Genomic DNA, 19,908 nt, shown 5'->3' on the forward strand with positions numbered 1-19,908 from the left:
CTGGCAGTTTTGGAAGTTTTTTTTTTTGTTTTGCAAGTTGTACCTTGAACTAGAGAATTACCGAGTTACTTTATGTACATTACACACCAGCTGTGCGCTAAGTACACATTGCACAAAAAATTATCAAAGGTGCAATAACGCTATAATGGCTTTATTTCAGTTTCACAGTGAGAAATAAGACCATTCGCAAAAATATAGCTTCATTTCTCAATGTAAAGTGAAATAAAGCCATATGGCGTTATTTTCTATGACTTTATTGCACGGCATCTTTTTTTTCTGCAATCCGACGTTGGAAGAATGTCTGCACGCGGTGTGATGCTCCCAGAGATTTACATTGAATTCTGATTGGAAATCAATCATTTTCTATATCCCCTTTGAAATTTTCCAAAATGTTTGGGTGCAAGTAATATTTCGCACAACATACACTATGCTTTGCACTCAAATTTTTTGCTAACAGATCTCTCGCTTCCACACCAGTAAATGCCGTATGTTTTTTTTTTCAATAAATTTCGTGTTCACTTTCAGTATGTACGAATTTAAATCAATTTATAATATACATACATTTTTTCAGTGCTGACATATTTTTTATTATTTTTTCATTCTATATTTGTTTGTGTAAATTTGTACAATTTACTGGAGTGCCCGAGCTTCATATGGGATGGCGTTTGCTTTGCCCTTCCATATGAAATTCAGGCACTTTCATATGAATTGTGTTTATATGTCAGGGCATACGAGAGGGCGATATAATTTCTTTTATATTTAAAGTGTAAATTTGTATATGTGCTTATAATTCAGGGCATAACAAATGTGCTACAAGTGCTTACGGGTTGAGCAGCTCTAATTTATAGCAAATTAAAATTGTGCATATTAAATTGACATCGAGAAAATGGACACATACTACTAGGTGGGGTTCTTACGGGACACTGTCTCACACAGTGAAGAATGCACGGCCGATTTTGGAAGATCAGGACTGAGCTACTAGGCTTTTCTTACTTTTAATAACTGAAATAAATAGCAGGTCAAAGAACAACAAATTGCTAAAACTCGCTAAAATATGAATCATGACTATAAGCCTCCATTTTCTTGGTAACACTAAACTAATTGTCTATGTGAGGTCGTAAGGATCAAGCAAGCTAATCTAACCTGTATATCTCAACCAAAAATCAGCGTTGTATTGTGCGGGCCTTTATACCCAGGCAGCGTAAATAGAAATATATTTATACATTAAAATAATGTAAACCAATTCCATTTTTATTTAATAGTTATATTTTTCATATGTTGAATACAAGTAACAAAAATGTATGTACGTATGTAGGTATGTATGTGGGAAGCTCAAAAACATATTGGGGCGTATTCTGGATTTCGTACGAATCGAAAATTTTAAATTTTTGTATAGAAAATGAAAATTTCATGATTTTCGATTCGCACAAAAACAAGAATAAAAAAATACTGTCATTCATATTCATTCAATTTGTTTTACACCCTTTGAACGATGCTATGTCGATACTCATATCAACACACATTTTCATTTAAATTCAATAAAATTCTAAGCCAATCATTTGTCGTTTTGAACGGATTCATGTAGACGTCTAGTGGGTATGGTTGGAATCGACCCCTTTAGATTTGGATGAAATTTGGTCAGAAGTTTTCTTTCAACCTGTAATGAAGTTCCAACAACAGAAGAAAATTAAAAATAAATGTTTGCAAAAGTTATTCAAAATTCAAAATTTCACTATTTTCCAGTTTACAAGTTAATTTTTTGAATATCCCAAAAACTATTATAGCTACAAAAAACATCTTGCACTCGTTTTAAAGAGGATACACTTGGGGCTATAAAAATATATGTATTGAAAACAATAAAAAAGTGCAAAATTGCTAAATTTTAAAAATTGAATAAATCGAAAACTAATATTTTTTTGTGCTAAATTTTTTTACATGGCTCCTCTGCATGTTCGGAAAAGATCTTTAAATTTTCAAGGAGGTGTTTTTTTTTGATTTTGTATAAAATATGAAATTTTGAGTTTTGGTAAAAGAATTTTTTTTTCGCAGACTATTAAAAAAATATTACACTTTGCAATAATTTTACGAACACAGATGTATAGTGCTGGACTAGTATGACAGGACCCTAAGGTCCATTTGCTCAAAGCCTGGTTGACACTACTCTCCGGTTAACATCGTTATCGACTCCATGCATATAACAGCGCTTCGGTAACGTCGATAACGATGTTACTTAGCACATGATAATCATATGGGCAAGGGAGACTTTACCCTAGGTTTTATAACAAACTATAACAAAAATTTATTCCAGCTTTTGCTGAAAGGTAAATAAAAGTGCATAATTTCAAAAATGCTAAATTTTGAGTTGTGCTTCTTTTGAAGACGGTGTGCGATATGTATTTTGAGAAAAGATATAAAATTCCACATAATAAAAAAGCAACTTTACTAATGCAATTTCAGTACACCCTCAGTAATCCCGACTCTCGATAATTCCGAAACCTCGATTTAGCACGCATTTAACTAAGCTTAAAATCCCAGCAAACATTGAGGTTAGTTATCGATTAGAGAATGATTGGAGAACTAGCCACATTCTCCAATCTTAAACGTTAGAGAACGACTCGAAAAACTATCGAGAAACATAGCGATCTCAACAAAAATGGGACATAGTTCTCGACCCGAGAAAATATTAATTCTCTAATCGAATTCTAATGTAGATTTCTGATTGGATTCGAATGTGAATTTCAATTCAAACTGCTGTTTTTTGCTTTATTAAATAAAAGGCTTTGTTTGTAAAATATGTTTTAAATGTATTTGCAATAAAAATAATAATGAATTAGTTGAACTTAAAAATAATTTATGACTCATTCATTTGGAATATTACTTATTTACATTTATTTGAATTTGCGTTGTTTCTCTACGATTAGAGAATTAGCCTAGTTATCTAATGTAGAAATCCACATTTCTCTAACGTTAGACACTATGTTTGCTGGGATAGGAAGGAAACTGAATGATCGTACATATGTATTTACATCTGTTAGAAAGCACTGGGAAGGTGCTATATTCAACAAAAAATTTTGGAAATATAAACAGTTACTTAAGTACAAAGATACAAGCAAATAAAAAACGGTAAGGACGCGAAAAAAATGGAAGTTTTTTAACGTGTGTAGAAATTAGAGATGGGTAAGTTCGATATTAGAAGCTTCGATATTCGAATTTTAATCGAACTTTAGCTCCAAAATGGCGAATTTTTGAAATCGAACTCTGTGTTGTTAAAATTCGGATAAAATCGAATTTCATCTTTATTTTCAAAAAATCAAATGCAACTTTCTTCTTTCTGACTAAATTTGGAATCACTGTGTGTAGCACTATATTTGCCTTAGGGATGCAAGTAAAAAAATACATGTTTTTCGATCTGATGCAACGAAAAAAATTTATGCCAAGTAGGAATAACAGCCTCAATTTTAAAAATCTTAAAAAAAAAAAACTTTTTTTTTGTTAGCTTTTGCCTGAGAAGACCCCTAGAATTTCTAGAATATATCAATCCTCTAACGACCTTCCAAATTTGCTTTTTGCGGGGTTTCTTGAAGGGTCAAAACGACACTTTAAACGGGAGCTAATGAGTTAAAATGTTCAACGAAAATATTTCCCAATGAAATGTATTTCAACCATTTTTCCACATTTTTCAAAACTACTTAGGCCTTGACATAGAAACTTTAGGGTTTTAGTTTTATAGAGACTTTTACGTTGGTGGCATAAAGTTTTTGCCTGAGAAAACCCCTAGTAAAATTTTCCAAAGAAGAATTTTCTAGAATATATCAATTCTCTAACGACCTTCCAAATTTGCTTTTTGTAGGATTTCTTGAAGTAGGGGTCAAATGGGTTAAATTCACCTACGAAAATATTTCCCATGAAATTATATTATATATGTATTAACCTTTAATTTCGTTCAGATATTTATTTTAACCATTTTTCGACTTTTTTGAAAACTACTTAGGCCGAGACATAAAAACTTTAGTAGGCCATAAAATAAATCCATAGAGTGTTTTACTACTGGATGTGTATACTTTAAGAAAATTTTAACAAAGTCCGGGCTGGTTTCGGCCATCGAACAGTGTAATTTGAGTTTAACTTTTTAAACGGGTGGCCACTCTCTTCAAGCACCTCAAAAATATTTTAATTGTTGTATAGTATTTTAAGCACACTTCTTTAACTAAATTCGACTTTTCAAACAGGTGGCAACCCTCCTGCATGTAGTTAAAAAATAAAGTTTATTCAAACCCATTTCGATTGGTACCCACATTGGGGTAATATATTTAACTTATTACATAATTTCTAACAATATGGCAAAAAACTAAAACCACATTACACATCTACAGGGCGGGCAAGCTCTTTCATATGACTCCTCATTATTGAAAATCGAAAGAACGATACCGATTTTATGACTTGGTCTTAAATATTTAGCGCAAACATCACCGAACTCGATTAATACTACGTTTGCACGATTCTCCCATTCGTCATTCGCCATCCAATTACCCTTCGAATTACGTAATTCGACAAACAAAATTTTTAGAGCGAATTACAAAGTTTTCACCGGCCTGGTTCCATTTGCTGAAAGATTAATTAATAAAATATTCTCTACATAAACTAAATTCTTTAATGATAACTTAAATTTTTGCTCCATCTTCGATATTTGCAGTACACAAAAATTATAACAAATAGCGAAGAACAAGAACAAGAAGACGAGCTGCCAAAGGAATTACGAATGTGTGTCGTGCAAACTGGGTAACTCACGAATTACTTAGCGAATTACTAAGAGAGCGAATCACGAATCGTGGAAACGCCGTATAAGAATTTTCATTTAAACAAGATTTTAGAAAATTCGAAAAAATTCGAATTAAATCGAATTTGCACCACCAAATTTCGAATGGAATAATTGAATGGTTGGGCAATGTTCGAAATTCGGAAAAAATAGAATTTCAACCCCCCCTACTACCCATCCCTAGAAGAAATATTCCAAATTTAGGGATGTTTGGAGAAAAAATTATTTTCTTTGAATGTGGAAGTGAAAGAATGTCTTTGGTTCATCTTAATATATAAAAATCCCGTGTCACTGTGTTCGTTTACGCTAATCTCCGAAACCACTTAACCGATTACAATGAAATTTTGTGGGTGTGTGACGGGTGTGACGAGTACGCAAACCAAATTAGCTACTACTTAATTGTATCAGACTTTCTCTGCTAATTATGTGTTCTACTTAGGGTTTTCAATAGTTCGTTGTTAGTTATGTTCCAAACTCAACTGTGACGGGTGTGACAAGTTGAGCATGAATACACAAAAACACATTATTAGCCAACTAAGCTAACTTTATTTCTCAAAAAATCGGATTTTACGAACACATGAAAAATTCTGCCACCTAAAGATGGGATAATCCTTGATCGGTCACTTCATCTCGACTGTCTGTTTGAGTCATTGTAAAGTACCTTATTTTTAAATAGGACTACACTTTTAACGAGGCTGTTGCCTGTTAAACGGTATGAGATACTGCTTTTGCCCTGACAAGTGAAGTAATGGTTTATTTTTATCCATGACAGCATAGCTCGAGCAACATATCTTTATGGTTAGCTTTTCTTCGGTGACCACAAACAGATATATGATATATTTCAGATTAGCAGATAAGTAACGGTAGCAGCCCCTGGCCGAATTTATTAAAATTTGTCAAACTTTAAATTGTGACGGGTGTGACATGTGACGGGCGCGAACAACATTGTCGGTTCTTTTTTCAAAAATAATAGCATATACATAAATACTTTAAAGCAATTTGCACATATCCGCCTGTATCATAGCGTTACTTTCGTCAGCTTTCTTACACTGTCCAAGATGTGTTTTCCTTAAAATATAACTATTTTGTTGTGTATTTTGTGACGGGCGTGACATTAAAATATGCTTTATTTCAATATGTAATAAGCACCTGCCGAAAAACTGGAAAATTACACGGTTACAATGCTGACGAATTAATCTCTCCATTGACCGTTTAAACAATGCAAAAACGACAATAGACTACGAAAATCGTCTTGCCAATTTTGAAGAAAATTAACCTCTCATATGAGTTTGTACATGGAAAAGTAAAGTAAAAAGATATCTGATTTTGAGATAAATTTCGAAATTTTGGCTTTCAGTCTTGAAAGTTTTTTAGATTCATTTAAGTGTATTTAGTGTACTAAAACAGAAAAACTTGGCAGCACTGCATAGTTTAGTTATTTCAGTACGACAGTAGACTATGCCAATGTTGTCGAGTCGTACAATTTAGCCTAATTTACGACTTACGCAATGAGGCTGATTATTATGGAAAACTAGAAAATTCTACGTGGAAGACTCGGAAAAATCCGGAATTACGCGAAAAATTCAGTCGGAAACCGCCGTTTATGAACAGCTGTTCCTTATCTATATATATAAAAATGGTGTGAAAAATGTATAGTAATTCATCAATTGAGAACGGTTGGGCCGATTTGGCTAACATTTTTTTTGTTGTTCGTAATTCCCAGAAAATTTTGGGAAAACACTCCGGGAAAGTCGGAAAATTAGAAAAATCGAAAATTGATTTTTTTTTATAGAATTTTGTGTGCAATTTCTTCGGAATGGCATTCGAATGGAAAAATAGAAAATTCTAAGTGGAAAACTGGGAAAAATACGGAATAACTCGAAAAATTTGAATTTTTTTCGACGAAAGCTTGTAAAATTTCGGATAATTGTGAAATTCATTGGGAGCTTGAATCAATTGGGANTCGAATGGAAAAATAGAAAATTCTAAGTGGAAAACTGGGAAAAATACGGAATAACTCGAAAAATTTGAATTTTTTTCGACGAAAGCTTGGAAAATTTCGGATAATTGTGAAATTCATTAGGATTGAATCAATTGGGAACAATTTTCTCCTATTTTTCATAACCGATTCGAATGGGTGCTGCTTTTTTGGAAAGGTGTTTAGAACAAGGGGTGCACAAAATTTTAATTTTTCCGATAGGTGGCGCAGGGGTCGAGCTACGCTAAAAAAATGCATTTGGGTCGCATCCATTTTTTCCGTTAAGTGGGCCAGGGACCGATCTATTCGAAAATGTCTTATTTATGGTCCGATTTGCTCGAAATTTGGCACGTAGGTAAGCTTATTGGCTGGGTTAACATATAGGATATTTTTTTTTTTATAGGTAGACCAGATACCGATCAATTCCAAAAAATCTTATTTATGGTCCGATTTGCTTGAAATTCGATACCCGTATTATAGATATGCGTAGATTCGAAAGGTGTTTGAAGGCGGCGCAAACATGCGGGTATTGGCTATTTAACAATACTTATTACACAGGCCAACAAAAATGGGAAAAAAGTTGATGCAGCAAATGTTAAAGCTATTTTTGCCGAAATTTTGTATGCTGATTACGAATCCATAAGCATAAAGTTTTCATCTGCTCCAGATTTTAAGAAAAACGGGGTCAAAGTGTCAAAAAATCACGTTTTTTTTAATATTTGAGAAGCTCTAGCAAAGAAACAAAGGGTGATAGAACCTTCCACTTATGCTTTGAGTAAAGCTAAAAATCTCGAATACTATCCTTGCAAGTTCCCGCACCTTTGCTTAATGGTCACTTACAGTCATTTGTTGAACAGGAATAACTGATTTTGAGAAGTTTGAGTTCCTACCGCAATTAAGCAAAAGGTGATAGAACCTTCCATGTAGGCTGAAATTAAAGCTAGAACTACAGACTACCATCCCTGAAAGTACTATTCCTGCNGTCATTTGTTGAACAGGAATAACTGATTTTGAGAAGTTTGAGTTCCTACCGCAATTAAGCAAAAGGTGATAGAACCTTCCATGTAGGCTGAAATTAAAGCTAGAACTACAGACTACCATCCCTGAAAGTACTATTCCTGCACCTTGCCGTAATGGTTACCTCATAGCTGTTCAATAAATGACTATAGGTACGGTGACTATCCGTTGTGTTATTTAAAGGTCTGTCCTGCGTAGTTTTTCAAAACAGAAAACCCCCANGCCACCTTAGGGTCAGGGTGCTGGAATGGTATTTTCAGGGATTGAAGTCAGAAGTCCAAGCCTTAATTTCAGCCTTAGTGGGGGGTTCTATCACCTTTTGTTTCATTGCTAGAGCTTCTCAAATATTGCAAAAAAAGCGATTTTTTGACAATTTCACAACATTTTTCTCAAAATCTGGAGCTGATGGAAACTTTATACTTACGTATTCTTAATCAGCACAAAAAAGCCTATCAAAACCAGCTTCAACATTTGCTGCATCAAAATCGGTGTTGCCNGAAGGTTCAACTAGTCAACGCGTTCTAAATATTGTATGCTTATGGACAATGGATGACGAAAAATTGAAGACCAGCATCAAATATATCGATAACACTGTTCTACNAGCGATTTTTTGACAATTTCACAACATTTTTCTCAAAATCTGGAGCTGATGGAAACTTTATACTTACGTATTCTTAATCAGCACAAAAAAGCCTATCAAAACCAGCTTCAACATTTGCCGCATCAAGATCGGTGTTGCCCTTCGTTACCTACACTAATTATATAGAGAGAAGCTCCTTTTTTTATAAGAGGGGATCTCGTGAACGGCTGTACCGAATTTTTGAAATTTTGGACACCTACTGCAGACATTAGATATATTAAGGNCGATCTCGCGAACGACCGTAACAATTTTTTAAAATTTTGGACACCTACTGCAGACTTTCGATATATTAAGGGAGCGTGGCANAAAATTTCCCAAGCCAATTTTCCTTTCAAACAAGCGTTTTCGTAATTTTTTCGAAAAACGTGTTTTTGGTACATTTCGAACCTATTCGTCAATATCTCATGAAAAAATTATCCAATCAACATAAGCTACCTACAGTCCTCTTACAAAAATATATTACTTTGCCGATTTCGATGAAAATTATTAGTGTTACAAGCGACCAAAATCGAAAAATTGAAATTTCAATCATTTTCGTTTTACGGTATCTGATGAGAAATGTAGATGTTACGGAACACAATCTGCACATAAAATATATATTTTTGTAAAGAGCCCATCAATACCTTTCGAACTGTTGATCGTTTCATGAGATATTGAGGAATAACTGAAAACGTACTAAAAATACGTTNCCTGGAAATTGGTGAAGAGCTTTTGGGGCTACTGGAAAAGGGACGTGGTGCTTTCCAAACATATTGAAACTTTTACCCATCTGTAAATATATACACCCAGAATACAGTGTTTTTTTCTTTTTCATAATAAATTTTTTTGTTAATGTTTTATAGAAATATAGTTCATGTTGCATTAAATGGCACCAAATTTTGAGTATGCAGTTTTGTAGTTCACTCAATTTCAGTATCATAAAGTGCAAGTTNCAAATATACACACTTCGTTATTTGAATAACAACAATAATTAACAAATATACACACTTCGTTATTTGAATAGCGCATCCTTTTAATACTTAGCAGGTACAGTTTTNGTTAATGTTTTATAGAAATATAGTTCATGTTGCATTAAATGGCACCAAATTTTGAGTATGCAGTTTTGTAGTTCACTCAATTTCAGTATCATAAAGTGCAAGTTTTTAATGGCTATAAGATACCGTTGGTTTTTGAGAATTTTTTTCGCTGATGATGTTGCGCATTTTCTCCGTATAATGAATGCGTGAGAGTTTTTTTGTATGGGAAAAAATNATAATATTCATTAACTTTTTATAAAAAGATAGCATATTCTACGTCTACATCCCATTTTAAAAGTTTTTAAAAATTAAACAAGTAAGAAAGTCTAAGTTCGGGTGGAGCCGAACATTAAANGAAACACTTATTCCGGTGGCTTAACTCCTCCTAAAAGACCGAAACGATTTTAATGATAATTTTTAGTGGCGCTGGAGCCGAGTTATTGCTAAAAATCGTCGATTCGGAGGCACCAGGGATCAAAGTCAAATTACTCCCGTTAAATCAACCATCAGAACCATTGCGGTCCTTACTTTACGGTGAGTAACCAGAATGTGGACCAATGATACTCACCAGTTTAGAAATTGCCACCAACTGTACTATACAGATTCAAGGACGATTCACTATCGAGCCGCAAGGACTTCTTCCCGGTATAACGCTTTCGTCAGGTTATTTAAGACGGCAATGCCTTCTGTCGACCACAAAACCAAACGTGAACGTGAATTGCGTTGGACCAAATGTTTCTATAAAAAAATTAATTTTAGGCGGGACGAAGGTCGCCGGGTCTGCTAGTAAAAATATAGATTTTAGTTTTTCTTCTATATTTAACTTGATTATAATAAATAATATTGCTTTTGTCCCTTCAAGGCCTTGAGATCCAAAATTACTTATGTATGTACCCTGCAGGGAGTGACGTTAGCTTACACCTAACTTTAGTCTGTTTACACGAACACTAGTGCTAACTATTAACTGTATATTTTGCTCGAGAAAAGCTAGCTACTTTTGTGGGGCCGCAAAAAAGTCAAACATGTATACTTCTGTATTACATGTCGACTAACTTGTAACTAACTACTTTTGGACATAAAATGTCAATAAAAAAACATTTTTTAAATTCTTTTTTTTTTTGCTTACATTTTTATTTATTTAATTTACATTCCACATTGCATATTTGTTCAATTGGTTACATGTTCCGCACTACGTGGTCCTATATCGAATTCGAAAAAGAATTTGTAAAGTGCAGAAAAAAATGTATTCAAAGTAGTTATTATATGAGGATTCTTAAACAGAAACTTGTTAAGAAAACAAACTCCCGATTGCGTTTGCATGACTCCTGAACGACTTTACAACTCACTTTAAGTTGGTTTTGTCATAGCTAATTAAATGTGAGGTATTTATCGTAATCCCGTTAAAAAGCTAACTATTAGTTGATTATTTTTAACAATTGATAATTTTTCACTGGAATGAGACACGTTTGTAAAGCCTTTTAAAAATTATAAAGATTTTTGCTGACGCATAAATAATTAATTGGAAAAAATTAAATATGCATAATGCTTTTGTCTCTTTAAAGCTTAAAGGACTCGATATGAAAAATTACTTATGTATAAATGAGGCATGATTCAATAATAAAAGGTTTGCTTAGAAAACAGTCTTCTCGCTCCCTCTTGACAAAATCGGCGTCTTTAGCAAGGCACCGTGTGTGTGTGCAACCGTTAGTAAGGGAGTTTCCAAACTCTAATGTCACTAATGAGCAAAAATTAAATTATAATTATTGCATCATGTAAAGGAGGTATGGTTTTAAAGTCTTTTAAATATTATTAAGATTTTTGGTGACTTATGAATGACTGCTTATCTTTACGTTTTTACGCGCCAAATAAATGTAGATTTGCAATTTGCAAAAACATCTCCAGCTGTATCGGGTAAAATTAGTTCAGAAATCCGCAGGAACTCTTATGACTATGCAATATATGAGTTTTATTACCGTACCAAACATACAGTCAGTCAATAAAGTTTAGGTACAGCGATTTTTTTACAATACGGGCAACTATTCTTTAAATATTTTATTTTTCGATAATATTTTATAAAAATATGGTTAATTCTACAACAAGAACCCCAAAAATCAGACTTCCAAAAAGTTCCAAACCTTCTGCAAAATTAAAGAAAATTCTGCAAAATTTCATTCAAATATTGCAGTTTTGATTTACGCTATCTAGAAAAAAGTTGAGTATATAGTTTTTTAGCCCATTAAATTTTAGTAGAACAAAGTGCAAGTTTGAGGTAGCTAGGACTTACCATTGATTTTTAGCAATTTTTTTTTGTTGAAGGTGTCGCTCATTTTCTCAGTATAAAATAATGTTTGATAATTTTTTTATATGGAAAAAATGTGCGACACCTTCAACAAAAAAATTTCCCAAAAATCAATGGTAAGTCCTAGCTTCCTCATACTTGCACTTTATTATACTAAATTTGAATAGGCTAAAAAACTGCATACTCAACTTTTTTCTAGAGAGCGTAAATAGAAAGTGCAATATTTGAATGAAATTTTGCATAATTTTCTTTGATTTTTCACAAGGTTTGGAACTTTGATTCTTGGGGTTTTTGTTGTTGTTGTTTTGTTGTAGGCTTAACCATATTTTTATAAAAAAAATAGCGAAAAATAAAATATTTAAAAAATAGTTGCCCGTATTGTAAAATATTCGCTGTACCTAAACTTTATTGACTGACTGTAAGTATGTATGTATATAAATAAACGTGTGATATGTATATAAATAAACGCGTAAATGCCTAGTAACCGCGTAAACCATGTAAATAAACCAATACTTCATACAAAATCAATTTACTTTTCTATCAGCCTCGTATGTATCATCGCCGCGCATTACTATTTAATTTGTTCCAGTACTCCAGAACATAGTATGAAATTACAGGAAGTCGTTCCCGTACGCAAGAATTTCTCTCACTGGGAACACTTTTGAGTGGGAGTAACAGAGCAACTCTTCCCAGTCAGAAGGATTTTGGCCGAGGTTTTCCTTCCTGCAAAGTGTCATGAAAAGTGTCAAACGACGGGCAGGGTTGCAATTGTAAACAAAAACAGAAAGCGGTGAAAGCAAAGAACCTTACATTTGTTAAAAAATGGAAGTAAGCAACGAAATATTTGAATATGTACGCAATTATTCTTAATTTTATAGATTTTAATAAGTATTTACTGATCTTTCAGCCATATCAGTGTAGTTCCAATGACATGTTAACAAACGCACTGACGTTTTTGCAGGAAAAAGTGCTTTTTGCTTTCCCGTACACTTATGCATCTGTTCTCCTTTTACTCGCATTTGAGAGAGTAAAATTTAAGTTTGACAGTTCAACAGATTTTTGACTGAAGAATGCTGGAACAAACTAATTGCTTGTATTGCCAGGAAAAACAAAAAGTTCAGCAGTAAATGGGATGAAAGGTAAAAGTTGGAGAAAAATATGGTTGTCGCCAACATTTGTTTCAAATGCTCGCAAATTGAATTTGTTCGTTTTTTTTTAAGAAGGTAATGTATGTATAATAGACTTTGTTTGACACTTCGCTTCGATTGTCAAAGGCGAATCTGTTGTGACTTTTTTTTAATCATAACATAACCTTAAAACTCAGTAAATTTGTTGTATGAATTCATTTAATTTCACTTTACGTTATTATTTAGATTTACAACTGTGGACTAGAGTTTAGAATTAATGTTAGCACTTTGCACGTATGTACAGTATCGGTCATATCTATAGCACGCCATTTCAAAGTGATATTGTGTACCACTTATGTTTATTTATTTATTTTTAAGAATTTTCAATTAAAATATAGTTCTTTCTCTAACAAAACGCATATAAACCCAAGTTTAAAAATTTTAAGAAAACTACAAAAAAGTGCAACAAATTTTCACCTAAGCTTCAAACTTTTTCCTCGGAAGTGTTAGAATTTTTCTGAATACACAGTTTTATAACCCAATCAATTTTAGTCTGATAATGTGCAAGTGGCTAAAAGTTACCGTTGATTTTATAGAATTTTTTCGGCAAATAAATTTAGTTTATTCATTATATGGAAGCCAATGAGCCAAACAAATTCTAAAAAATTAACGGTAAAATTGCAGGGTCTAAAAGCTGTGTACTCAAAAAAATTCTAACACTTCCGAGCAAAAAGTTTGAAATTTAGGTGAAAATTTGTTGCACATTTTTGTTGAAAATTCTTAGAAATAAATAAATAAACATAAGTTGCACACAATATCACTTTGAAATAGCGTGCTATAGATATGACCGATACTGTATGTAAATAAAGAAAATATCATCTTCAAATAGTTCGTGAAATACACACACATATTCTACTATCTTTAAACGATGGTTGGCGCAAGGCTAGCGAGGCTTGTCAAGCGCTGCACTCGCAATTGCCTCCAGAATGATGGAATTTTCAAACGCACTTAAAATATTAAATATTTTCATATCTATGATTATTTGTTTCCTAATTTAGCAACATTTTTCGCATATTTCCTTCAATGATCAGAAATTGCATTTAAAATTTTCACTCACAATAGCTATGAATTGTGTGAATTAGCCGCGCCGTGATACGAACGAGTACGCGCCAGATGCGATGTGCGCGCTTATCTAGGAACGCTAACACTGCCATCAGCCGTCAACCGCTAGTCGTCTGCAGCAGCTAAAACCACCAGTCGCTGATCACGGAAGCGCCAGCCAACACCTCACAAATACCAACAATAGATCGTCGACAGAACTTCGGAACCCCCACGCCCGCGTGCTGCCATTTCTCAAACAGTTGCCACAGCCAGTGCACGGACTTCCAAAAAATTAAGAGTGGTAGATTTTACATACAAAAATTGGTAGAAGTTGGTAGATTTTTTAAAAGAAACAATATTAGATAGTTTTTACTCATATAGAACAAATGAAGGCGAATTCAGGTAAGGTAATGCTATCAGAGCAGCCGGATTTTCGCGTTGGTGATTCTTATTGTCAAAATGATGTATTTGTTGAAATTCTTATTGTAATTACGCGTAAAATTTGTTAGTGGCCGTTTTGTTTTTGAACTTCTGGTATCACCTTATCTGAATTAACCTTGGAATAAATTGTATTTTTTTATAATACAACAAAAAATGTATTTTACGCCACTAAAACATTCAAGAAAAAACGTAAAAATGGGCCCGAATCATGGCATCCGTGACAGCCGTTTGTCTTAAATATATTTTAAGCTGAAAAAGCAAACTCGCCACCAAATGTCGTAATCCAAAAAGAAATTTCGATTCGAATTTGATTCGAACACGGATGCCTTTATTCTACATTAAAAAAAAAAAACAATGGCCCCTATTATGAGTTGCATTCGATTTTCGACTGTGGTCGAAAGTGCTGAGCGAACGAATTTTCATTTGGTATTATGGCGCTCATTCGATGAAGAATAGCGCTATTGTGAATTTCGCTCGTTTAGGTTGTTCACAATAGTATATTTTTCACCGCTGAGAAGCTTTGTTTACAAATCGAGCAAACTAAATAGTGTGCTTATACATATTTATGTAAATTTGTTCTAATTAAAATGAAGTAAAAAAGAAAGCAAGTTTATAAAAACGTGGTAAAATGAGTACGAGTTCTGGTTCACCGATTCGTCAGAGGATGAGAGCTTAGTAAACTGGCCAGGAGTAGCAAATGCCCTACAATAGCCCAACTTCGCTCTGGCTATTGCAGCAGGCTCAACAGCTACCTGAGCAGAATCAATGAGGATGTGCCCAGCCAATGCCCGGCATGTGGAGAGTCGCCACATGACTCCCGGCACCTCTTCACATGCCCTGAGAATCCCACTCAGCTAACGCCCCTGTCCTTATGGACAGCCCCTCTGGAAGTAGCACACTTCCTGGGCCTCCCCGTAGCTGAAATAGACGACAACGATGATGGATGAACCGCCCCGAACGGGGCTTAGTAGCCGCTACAACAACAAAAACAACAGCAAATGTTTAAGAGAGTTTAAGTTTATTAGTCTTTCGAATATATTTTGATATAAAATATATTTAAGAAATTTGTCTAGAGATTCATTAAAAAGTTCCGACCATCTAAAGAGGCGTTTGTGAGCCAAATCTATTTAAAATATTTTAAAACTCAACAGCGCTACGATTTTGTTCTCAGAGATCGTGCCAACAGCCTTTCGAGCTTGTGTTTAGTATTCACGATGCCAGAACTGCATGAAATTAATAAAAATTGTTTAAAATTAGTGTCTAGCCGCCAAAATGTAAGAAAACATATACAAAATCATACATTTTTCACAATTTTCTAACACTTCGCTACACCATCGAAAGCAAACGAAAATTTCGACACGCTTGCATAGCTCATAATACGAATTTCACTTTCGATCTTCGATAGCCAGCGAAGATCGAAAATCGAATGCAGCTCATAATAAGGGCCAATTACTCTGCACTACAAAATTGTTTGATAAAAATTAGTTTTGAAATGCTTGAAATATGCAACCCATTCATTTGGCAGTCTGCTAAACAAAGTATTGCAAACGAAAAATATTTCCATAAACAGCTGATAGAGATGCAATTTCACTTTTAAATTGGCCATGGTCAGAGTTAACTTTCCATATTTATTTAGGTGTATTCGATGGCAAAATATGTATACACTCTGCTCATTTAAATCTTTTTGCTTTCTTTCCGGAAAATATTGGTAGACTTTAAGCCTTTGTTGGTAAAAATGGTAGAAAATAAAATACTGCAAAAAAGTTGGTAGATCTACCAATAAAGTGGTAAAGTCCGTGCACTGGCCACAGCGTTAGTTGGTCGCGTCGAAAAGCGTTTGCGTCAGTGTTCGCTTTTGCTGTTACTTTTACGATTTTCGCGTGGCGGCGTCAAAACTCTTCCAAGCACATATGCACATTCATAGATACTTACATACTTCTGTGTTAATGTACGGGAATGCATGACAGTGTTGCCACAGTCAAATATTTTTTCCTACCAAAATTTCCTAATAAACATATAAAAACCTACCAAACTTTTGTTTGGCCTAAGAATATGTATCTATTGTGCTAAACCCTTAGGTTTGTTCCATACGAGCCAGCCGGTGCCCATAACAGCCCAGAAAGCGTTCCTCACGCTAGGAAATTCGGTAATATTACATTTACATTGAGCCCAAATGCGTCATTTGGGCGAGAAACCTCAAATGCGAGGCCAAATCACGCATTTCTCCATACAAATTCACATTTCCAGAATGACGCATTTCGACGCATTTACACAAAATCACGAAACAAATGCGTTCCAATTGCCGTACTATTTTATTGAACGCACTCAGAAACAAAAGTTCCACAAAAGCTTTGGTTTGTCTTTGACATTTGGAATTTTTCAAACACAAAACAAACACAACGAAATAAATAAATCTTTGAAATTTGTGTGTAAAAATTGTTAATTTATACAAGAGCTTTACACATTTTTAGTTTAATCAAAGAATAATTGCCTTTTTGTGTCCAAAAAGCGTTAACAATATAATAAATGTAGTGTTTGTTTACATACATTTTGTTTTTGTCTTCCCTTTTCATTTGATGAGAAGTCAAAGCAAATGCGGATCAAGCAGTGTAAACACCTTCAAATGACTGATTTCAAATCACGCATTTTGGTCCAATGTAAATGTAATATAAGAAAATGGGAGAGAATACGTTTCACTTTTGGATCGTAAATGACTTCTTCTTTGTGCCAAATGTGCAAATTCAAATTGCCATAACAGCTTTTGTTTGCGTACATCCGAAAGTAAATTTTATAAAACACAAACATGGAAAATACCACAAAGTTTAAAAAAATTTAGATATTTTCTATTTTATTCGCCGTATAAGATAAATACACATAAAATCATTGTTTTTCAACTGATTTGTTAATTCCCAGCACGAAATGTTTTTTTCGTTCCTCACGCTCTGTGCACTTTTAGCACGTTTTGACAAATTTTTGACACTTGTGAGAGTAAGTTATTTTTACTCTCTAATTACACTGGATCACAAATTTTAGTTTGGTTTTTATTCTCCAGACGCCACTATCCAACTTCTTTGTAGAACTGCTAATCACGTATATCTTTCGAACCAATTTAAAAATCTTAATAAACATGGCAAATGAAAGCTAATGGAATTCTTCATAAACCGTATATACATCACTTTCCGATAAGGCGTATAGTTTCTGACAAATTAATTAATCAGAAGAAGTTTCTGACAAATTAATTAATCATTAATCATTCCAACTATTTTTATTTTGTAATGAAAAAATTAACAGAAGAAAAATTTAAAAAATAACAGGTCCGGTGGCAAATTTTTGAATTTGTACTAAAGCCTGTTCTGTTACAAAAAAAAAAATCAATTACTGATGAAGATAATCGATGGACAAATACGAAATAATGAGTGGTCAAATGAAAATGCGCAAAGATTTTTTGTATGAAATACGAGCAGAAAAGCGTGTTACTCGGATGCTCATTTTTTTTTTTAAGAGTCTAAGGCCTTTAATGCTGTCCAATTACACTGTGGAACAGGAATTCAGGTTAGCAAAAGTTAGGTCGATTCTGAGAGTGAGGGGTGAAAACAGAGGCTAAATTAGAAGACCCGTATCGCGGCGTTTGTTTATGTTAGTTCGAATTTTTTTTAATCGACCTTCGAACTTTGCAGTCAAATGCCGATTTTCAGCATACTGAATATATGTTTTTTTGGCTATAACTCGTCGATTAATTGATATTTTTTCAATCCGTTAAAGCCAAATTATTGCTAGAGACCTGTGCAACAATTAAAATTAAAAAAAAAAAATTGATTTAGAGAATTTTTGTAGTGCTTATGAAGCAAAATGTTGGAATTTTTTTTCATGCTTTTTTAACATATTTTACACAAAACTAAGTCTTTTTTGCTTTCTGTTTGATCTATCAGTTTCTTCAATAAATTTCATTTGAAAAGAAAACAATCATAATACAAAACTTGCGTTTTCCAGCTTAATATTAATTTACTTCTCATTTATGTACCAATTTTTTCAGTGTTGGTTTTGAAGAAACATTGAAAAAATTATAAAAATATGGAAAAAAATATAATTTTGAAATGTTAGTTATGAAAAGTTTTAAGTAAAAAAATTAAATTAATGATTTGGCCAGTTGCCGCTGCTCCACATTGAACTTGGCATTGCTAATGTGCTACATAAGAAATGAGAAGTAAATTAATATTAAGCTGGAAAACGCAAGTTTTGTATTATGATTGTTTTCTTTTCAAATGAAGTTTATTGAAGAAACTGATAGATCAAACAGAAAGCAAAAAAGACTTAGTTTTGTGTAAAATATGTTAAAAAAGCATGAAAAAAAATTCCAACATTTTGCTTCATAAGCACTACAAAAATTCTCTAAATCAATTTTTTTTTTTTAATTTTAATTGTTGCACAGGTCTCTAGCAATAATTTGGCNAGTTGCTTCATAAGCACTACAAAAATTTTCTAAATCAATTTTAATTGTTGCACAGATCTCTAGCAATAATTTGGCTTTAAGAGATTGAAAAAATATCAATTAGTCGACGAGTTATAGCCAAAAAACCATATAAACAATATGCTGAAAATCGGCATTTGACTGCAAAGTTCGAAGGTCGATTAAAAAAAAATTCGAACTAACATAAACAAACGCCGCGATACGGGTCTTCTAATTTAGCCTCTATTTTCACCCCTCACTCTCAGAATCGACCTAACTTTTGCTAACCTGAATTTGTTCCACAGTGTTATTTGACATAATATTTATTCTGTCCCCATTTGTCCTTCTAAGAAGACATTCGCGAACACATATTTCGATTTCGAAGACTTCCTCTTGTAATATGGTTGGGTATATGCCCATTGGCAGACTTTTCTGGAGTATTGGTCCAAGTACCCCTGCCCAGTACTCCCGCCGTTCATCCTCGATCCGTCGGTATACTATTTGTACTTAGGGACCATACTTGGTCAATCATACTATTACCGCGGTAGCATGATGTCTGATAGCGGGATCATCCAGGAATGGCTTGAGAAACTCTAAATGACCCCGCAGAAAGTCAGTTTTCATGCTGATAATATTGGGCAACCGTAGGGTGCTCCAGCATACTTCTTTTTCAATCGGAATAGACAAAGGAGGAATGTCTGTAATGACACCACGGACATCCTTTGGACAGGTGTGCGAAGCTCATGTGATGGCCATGCAGACCAGTCGGTGCGGCTTGCTTAAGGTGGCAATCGCGTTTACTTGCTTACCTTTTGACCTCCAGGCCAGTGCCGCATATGCAATAACGGGTTTTACTATCGTATTGAAACACCAATACGATAGTTTGGTTGATATTCCCCAAATCTTACCATGAAGTCTCTTACAGAAATAAAATGCATTCTAGCCTTGTTGATTACATTCGAGAGATTTGAGTTCCAATTGAGCCTTTGTCCAGAGTTACCCCTAAATACTTCGCCTATTCTGAGA

General features: G+C 33.8%; 1 protein-coding gene across 4 annotated transcripts in view; it reads right to left on the reverse strand.

Annotated features, from left to right (window-relative positions):
- Pax (paxillin) overlaps positions 1 to 14,171 on the reverse strand; it is a 338,966-nt gene extending 324,795 nt beyond the window's left edge. The window contains exon 1 of one of the 4 annotated variants that reach the window (XM_017609224.1): positions 14,011 to 14,171. In XM_017609224.1, the coding sequence (XP_017464713.1) occupies positions 14,011 to 14,107 (97 nt within the window). In that variant the 5' untranslated portion in view covers positions 14,108 to 14,171. The remainder of the gene's footprint in view (positions 1 to 14,010) is intronic. The other 3 variants (XM_017609225.1, XM_017609226.1, XM_017609229.1) reach the window with 3 other exon arrangements.
- Positions 14,172 to 19,908: the final 5,737 nt, after the last annotated feature.

This window comes from Rhagoletis zephyria, unplaced genomic scaffold, assembly GCF_001687245.7.
Source record: "Rhagoletis zephyria isolate East Lansing unplaced genomic scaffold, Rhagoletis_zephyria_1.1 Rzeph_scaffold_00204, whole genome shotgun sequence".
NCBI lineage: Eukaryota > Metazoa > Arthropoda > Insecta > Diptera > Tephritidae > Rhagoletis > Rhagoletis zephyria.